This window comes from Symphalangus syndactylus, chromosome 13 (genome assembly GCF_028878055.3).
Source record: "Symphalangus syndactylus isolate Jambi chromosome 13, NHGRI_mSymSyn1-v2.1_pri, whole genome shotgun sequence".
Classification (NCBI taxonomy): domain Eukaryota; kingdom Metazoa; phylum Chordata; class Mammalia; order Primates; family Hylobatidae; genus Symphalangus; species Symphalangus syndactylus.
In genome coordinates, this window is record NC_072435.2 from 115773362 (window position 1) to 115780157 (window position 6796).

A 6796-nucleotide genomic window follows, 5' to 3' on the forward strand; every position below is an offset into this window, starting at 1 on the left:
GTTGCCCAGGCTGGAGTGCAGTGGCGCGATCTCGGCTCACTGTAACCTCCGCCTCCTGGATTCAAGTGATTCTCCTGCCTCAGCCTCCCGAGTAGCTGGGATTACAGGCATGCGCCACCACGCCCGACAAATTTTTGTATCTTTAGTAGAGGCGGGGTTTCTCCATGTTGGTCAGGCTGGTCTCGAACTCCCAACCTCAGGTGATCCGCCCACCTTGGCCTCCCAGAGTGCTGGGGATTAGAGGCGTGAGCCACCGCACCCTGCGGACACAGGCAGTTTTTGTTTTACAAAACTAGTATTATACTAGACCTTGTTTTCTGGTGCTTTTTCCACTCAGCAATATGTTATGAACCGTCAATAAATATTCTACCTCATGGTTTTTTGTGGGGTTTTGTTGTGGGGTTTTATTGCCCAGGCTGAAGTGCAGTGGCACAATCTGGGCTCACTGCAAGCTCTGCCTCCCGGGTTCACGCCATTCTCCTGCCTCAGCCTCCCCAGTCGCTGGGACTGCAGGCACCTGCCACCACGCCTGGCTAATTTTTGTATTTTTAGCAGAGATGGGGTTTCGCCATGTTGGCCAGGCTGGTCTCGAACTCCTGACCTCAGGTGATCCTTCCACCTTGGCCTCCCAAAGTGCTGGGATTACAGGCACGAGCCACTGTGCCTGGCCACACTTTATGGTTTTTGGGGTTTTTTTTGTTTTGTTTTTTTGAGACGGAGTCTTGTTCTGTCGCCCAGGCTGGAGTACAGTGGCGCAATCTGGGCTCACTGCAAGCTCTGCCTCCCGGGTTCACGCCATTCTCCTGCCTCAGCCTCCCCAGTAGCTGGGACTACAGGCGCCTGCCACCATGCCTGGCTAATTTTTTGTATTTTTAGTAGAGACGGGGTTTCACCGTGTTAGCCAGGATGGTCTCGATCTCCTGACCTCGTGATCCGCCCGCCTCGGCCTCCCAAAGTGCTGGAATTACAGGCGTGAGCCACCGCACCCAGCCTATTTTATGGTTTTTACTGGTGACTGTATTCCATCCTATCATTCATGACCATTTGGCTACTCTGATTAGCTAAGCTGTAATGATCACCACTGTGTGGCTACCTTCGCACACCTCTATATCTTCAGAACAGTTCCCCTAAGGGGGGTTGCTAACTACAAGGAATCCCTTCTATACCAGCAGGACAAGGTTCCTGCCTTCCAGTGGGGAATGGGCCATTTTGGGGAAGGATGAGTAGCTCCTTTATGCTGTGTGAAGCTTTTGATCCCCTCTGGGTTCCAGTCCTTATTTTAGTATTGTCCTTTTTCAACTTCTATTTGTGTGTGTGTGTGTGTGCGTGTGTGGTGTGTGTGTGTGACGGAGTTTTGCTCTTTTTGCCCAGGCTAGAGTGCAATGGCGCGATCTCGGCTCACTGCAACCTCCTCCTCCCGGGTTCAAGCGATTCTCCTGCCTCAGCCCGAGTAGCTGGGATTACAGGCATGTGCCACCACGCCTGGCTAATTTTGTATTTTTAGTAGAGACGGGGTTTCTCCATGTTGGTCAGGCTGGTGTCGAACGCTGGACCTCAGGTGATCCACCCGCCTCAGCCTCCCAAAGTGCTGGGATTACAGGCATGAGCCACCACGCCCGGCCTCAACTTCTGTTCCTTTATCCGTGAGGTGGGGATGACTGAGAGAATATATGTGAAAACATGTTGCAAACTAACCCTCTGCAGGCAACATCATAGTTATTGTTACAGCTGCTATTTGTTGTGGGTTCAGGGTCAGAGCCTGTTTCCTCATCCTGGGACTCCAGGTGCCCCAAGTAAAGACCAAGATGCCTCTGGCACAAGGTGTCCATGTTCACCCTGGCTTGTCTGTTCTCAGGAAGAACGCTGTGGAGCTGGAACTTGCCAAGTGCAGGATGGATATGATGTCTCTCAACAGCCAGTTGCTGGATGCCATTCAGCAGAAACTGAACCTCTCACAGCAGCTGGAAGCTTGGCAGGTAAACCGGAGCCTGAGATCCAGGGCGAGAGGAGACTCCAGGAGGAATCTCTGAACCCAGGCAGAGTGTAAGGAGAGTTTGCCACTGGAGGGTCCCATGTGACTGGGTGAACAGCACATCCCAGTCTTCACCTGGCAAGATCCAGAGCTCATGTCCCCTAGTCCTTGGGGAAGAATGCTTAAGGATGCTTTTGAGCAACAGTGCCCAGGCTGCTGCTGCCTGGAGATGTAGTGATCTCCAGACTTGGCATGGGGCCCCCTTTCAGCTGGTTGTCTGGGCTTTAAGCTGGAAAGAAACAACTGGTTAACATGGAGGCCCAGGAAGCTCAGTATAATTGCATGAAAATTCACAGCTGGATGCGGCTCAGCAACCCTCCTGCAGCCAGCAGCTGCTGCCCTTCCCCTTCTCAAGGGCCAGCCTCCTTTTTCCAAAGAGCACTGTGCTGGCGCAGGCCCTGGGGAAGAGGAGTCAGTGGGTCCCTCTCTAGGCCCACTGTTTTCAGGGTCCAGCATGGCTCCCCACTGGACTGGGCTGTGGCTGGCTGGGTTTTGTTGGTGAGGTTGAGGTAGCACAGTTTTAGGATATGGGTATAAACATTAATATTTCTCCCCAAGAATTCTCATCCAGACAGATGAAAAGCCGTCTGTGGCTTTACAAGGTAAGCCCCCTGTGGAGGGCAGGTTGTTGGTGACCATTACTCCCAGGGCCCCATGGGGCTGGCAGCCAGAGCACTGGCCCCACCGCAGGGTGCCCGTCCCTGGCTCCTCGGCTCCTGCATGGCAGCCAGCTGGCCGCGCCCTGGCTGACCGCTGCTCTCTCTCTTCTCTCCCGGCTACAGTTTGCTTCCTCAGGGCTTTTTACTATCTGGCTCCTTTGGTTTCTGATCTAGTGGCCTTTCTCAGTTCCCGTATCAACAGCTTTAGTTGTACACCCCTCCTGCCTTTGAGGTGAGACTGAGCCCTACATCCCATCCACCCTCTCGCCCTGCCATTGCTGTGCTGCCCCGCTGCCTCCCCTCATGGCCCACTGTGTTCTGTGTGCTGGAGCCTGGCGTCATCTCTGTGCAGTGTGACATGCCCTCGAGTCCCAGCTCCCTCCTCCATCACAGTCGCGTCCAGTGAGCTCTTCGGCAGCGTGTGGCCCAGTGCTAACAGCTGGTGCCGTCTTCTCATAGATGGCTGTTCCGTCCACTGAGGGACCAGCAGGCCTGGAATGATGAGCAGCATGTGTCTGGGAAACTCTAAAGGGCAACCTGGACAGACCTGATTGCTTAAAGTTAAAAAATGCAGTTTTCAGTGTGCCAAACAAAACATTGGCAGCTTTGAAAGGTTGGTTTTTGAAAGGCCCTTTAGCATTCCTACATTGGATTTAGCGTAGATTTTACTGAGCACATCATAAGTGCAGGGCACTGTGTCAAGGATCATACACTGGAACCTTATAAGGAGGGACCGTGTGTTGGCAAATACCTGGCACAGTGTCAGCTCTGAGGGGCAAGCAGAAAAGGGGATGGAAGAGAAGGGAAGAAGACAAGGGCAAGGAGAAGACCAGGAATGAGCTGAGTCTGAAAGACAGGGTTGAGAGGATGGGGAAGCTGGAGAGCAGGCCCTGAGTCAGAGCGCGTGAGGGGTCCACACTCACTGCGACCCCACGATGACTCAGGAAGGCCCCTTTGTTTCATGCTGAAACCTGCAGAGATACTAGAATGACACCCATGGGTATGAGGGAGGAGGAGTAGACAAGCTGCTCAGGTGGAGGGGCCCGGCCAGCCCAACTTCGTGCCCTCATCTCGTCAGTGGCTGCTCGGAACCAAAGAGGTCATCTGCCCTGGCCACAGGGAGCCTGCCCCGAACACAGGCCTCACCTGTCCTGTGCTTGGACACCACAGGCTGACTCACTCAGGGCTTTAGCCAGAAAAGCTTGGGGTCTTACCAGGATGCCGCAGAGCCTGCCAGGTTCAAGTAGTGAAGGAATCGAGCAGACGCATGTTACATTTACTGATGATGCTAATTACACAGGCTGCTCATACTTCTAAAGCAGGAGTTTTCAAACTTTGCTAGTGGCAGAACTTTTGTCAAATGGAGTCTTACCCAGAGTCAGAATCTAGCCACCAGAATGGGAAGGGAGTGGAGCTGCCCTGTCCGCAGGCTTCTCTATGGGAGAGGCTGCTGTTCTGTAAAACATGGTGGGGCGGGGAGTGGGGAGGAAGGCATTTTCTGGACCACATGAACGAATTCGGGTTGGGGGATGGTCCTACCCCAGTGAGGAAGCTGAAAGAAATGGGCCTGATTTGGTGCAGGACAGCCCCTAAAGACCGTGAGGCCCCTGGCCTCTGCCGCAGATGGGAGCCTTAGCAGCGGGGTCTAGGGCAGCACCCAGGGCATCCTTGCCACGTGAGGCTGCTGTTGGCGCCTGGGCATCAGCAGCTCAGGCTGGAATAATTGGAAAGGAAAAAAGGGCAGGAGGGGCCCCCGAGGCCAGGCCATTGGGCTGGGGAGCTGTTAAGCTGAGGTGGCCCTAGGGCCTGCCGGGGCTGGGGGTGGCAAGCCAAACTGGAGGCACCAGCCAGGCCCACAGGACACAGGAGGCAGAGCCGTGAGGCCCGGTCAGAGCAGGTGGAGTGCTAGTGTGGAGACTGTAGGGACAGACCACCCGAGCCATCAGCTGAGGACCGTGGCGGTCCAGCAGGGGTAACACTGTTGAGGAGAACCCAGCCCAAGCCTGAGGAGGCTGGAGGTGCCATATGGCTCCTGCGTGCGCCTGGCGTCTTGCCCACGCTCACCGCTTTCTTGGTCAGGGCAGTCCCGGCTGCAGCCTCTCACTCATCACATCCTCATCCCTCATCTGTCTGACGTTGCCACCTCCCTGTCCACCCCCAGGGCTAGGTGAGAGCAGCTACTCAGTCCTGGCCACTGTCCCCTCCCCTCTGCAGGATGACATGCACAGGGTCATTGACCGGCAGCTGATGGACACGCACCTGAAAGAACGGAGCCAGCCGGCTGCCGCCCTCTGCAGGGGCCACAGCGCTGGGCGGGGGGATGAGCCCAGCACCACTGAAGGCAAACGACTCTTCTCATTCTTCAGGAAAATTTAAGTTGGGAGGAGTCAGGCCACCAAAGATGGGTAGACTGGAGGCAGCTGGAAAGGCGGTGCAGGCGAGGCCTCCCCTGCAGCTTGCACTCAGCAGCTGCCCTGCCCCTCATGCTAGGGCCCCATGGGTCCGGGAGGGCCTGCTCCCTTTCGTCAGTGGGGATGGAGACCTAGAGGTGGGGGCCTGTCTTGGCCACTGAAGACTTCCCTCGGCCCACCGCCTGGCCAAGCCCACGCCTGGGCTTCTCCAGGACCCCGTGCTTGAGCAGGGTTAGGCCACCTCCCAGAGGGGCCCCTTGGTGTTGGGCTTTGCAGCTCACGCCCAACAGATCGCAGCCCACCCCCAGGCACTGCTGCCTCCTCGACTTTAGCAAATGGGGAACAGAAGGAATGGAGGCCCTTCTCTGCATGCCTCAGGAGGCCTGAGCCCCAGGGGCCTGGACCTGTGGGGGCAGCGGGCCAGGCCTGAGCCTCCATTCCTTCCCCAGCCCCTGGCCCAGGGTAGAAGGGGAGATGGCAGCCCCTCCCCCGCGTGCATGCACCTTGGCTGGCAGGAGGCCAAGCCTCTGGCCGCAGGGTTTAAGAGACGGGGCTTACCCAAGCTCAGCTGAGGCCACCCGAGCCCCAGGGAGGAAGAAGGCCCTGTCCCCCGGTCGCCACTGCTCTCCCTCCCAGCCTTCAGTCTCTGCCCCTTAGCAGAGCCGGGCCAGGCAGAGTGTTGTCACCAGTCATCTGCAGGCTTTAGCCATCCAGCCCTTTCCCCTGCTCAAGGCTGGGGCTGGACGGGGTCTCCTCCTCCCACAGCTCCCTCCTCTACCCCTCACATACGTAATTTCTTGGCCCAGCCAAACAAGTCCAGGCCACAGAATGGCACCAGAGGGATCTGTGGTCAGCCACCCCACCTTGAGGGCAGCACAGGCACCACGGGGTGGAGGGGAGGGGGAGGCTGCCGGGAGCCTCTAGATGCTGCCTGCCTGCCTGCCTGCCTGCCTGCAGAAGGCTGCAGCAGCTGCTGCTCCTGCCTCTGCAGCCGCCCCACCTCCTCCACCTAGGCCCCAACTCAGAGGCTCCATGGCCCGGCCAGCCCTCAGCTGCTCACAACTGATTCAGTCTCCCTCCCTCACGTGGGGAAAGCACAGCAGGGATGCGCGGCAAGAATGTACCTGTAGATGTGTACATACCACAGTGCTGTAATTTTGTATGTAGCAATCATGTAAATACATGTATGGATTTTATAATATACATATATAAAAATCTATAAAGGCATATTTTTAGAAAAACAGCACACCACTGCTTCTTTTGAAAATAGTCTGAATAAGAATAAAATGAATTTCTACAGAGCTTCCTGCCTCAATCTCTGGGTATTTGCGGGGGGTGGGTTTGGTCTGAATGCAGCTGACATGTCAGACTCACCACTGGCTGCTGCTGGAGAGGTAGCAATAGTGGTTCCCCTGCACTTGGGCCACCCCAGATGCTGGTACTTAACCAAGGGATTTGGCCAGGAAGGGCATCCTGCCCTGCCCCTCCCGCCTGGCACTGCCCCCTGCCAGTGCTGCAGCGTGCTATCTGCAAGGCAGACCTGCCAACACTGCTTCCCAGGCCAGCAGGGCCCTAAAGCTTGGCAGAAACTTCAAGCCAGAAAGAAACCATGCCAGGCAAAGGCTTCCACTGCATCCTTCCAGGCATGTGGAGGATAAACACGGAGCTTCCCCTGGCATCTTACCACACGTGCT

General features: G+C 56.4%; 1 protein-coding gene across 3 annotated transcripts in view; it reads left to right on the forward strand.

The window, feature by feature from the left end:
* BICDL1 (BICD family like cargo adaptor 1) overlaps positions 1-6404 on the forward strand; it is a 113392-nt gene extending 106988 nt beyond the window's left edge. For 2 of the 3 annotated variants that reach the window (XM_055235757.2, XM_055235756.2), the window contains 2 exons: positions 1856-1976; positions 4906-6404. In XM_055235757.2, the coding sequence (XP_055091732.1) occupies positions 1856-1976; positions 4906-5067 (283 nt within the window). In that variant the 3' untranslated portion in view covers positions 5068-6404. Of the gene's footprint in view, positions 1-1855; positions 1977-2814; positions 2924-4905 lie in introns of all 3 variants that reach the window. The other variant, XR_008649952.2, reaches the window with a different exon arrangement.
* The last annotated feature ends 392 nt before the right edge of the window (positions 6405-6796 follow it).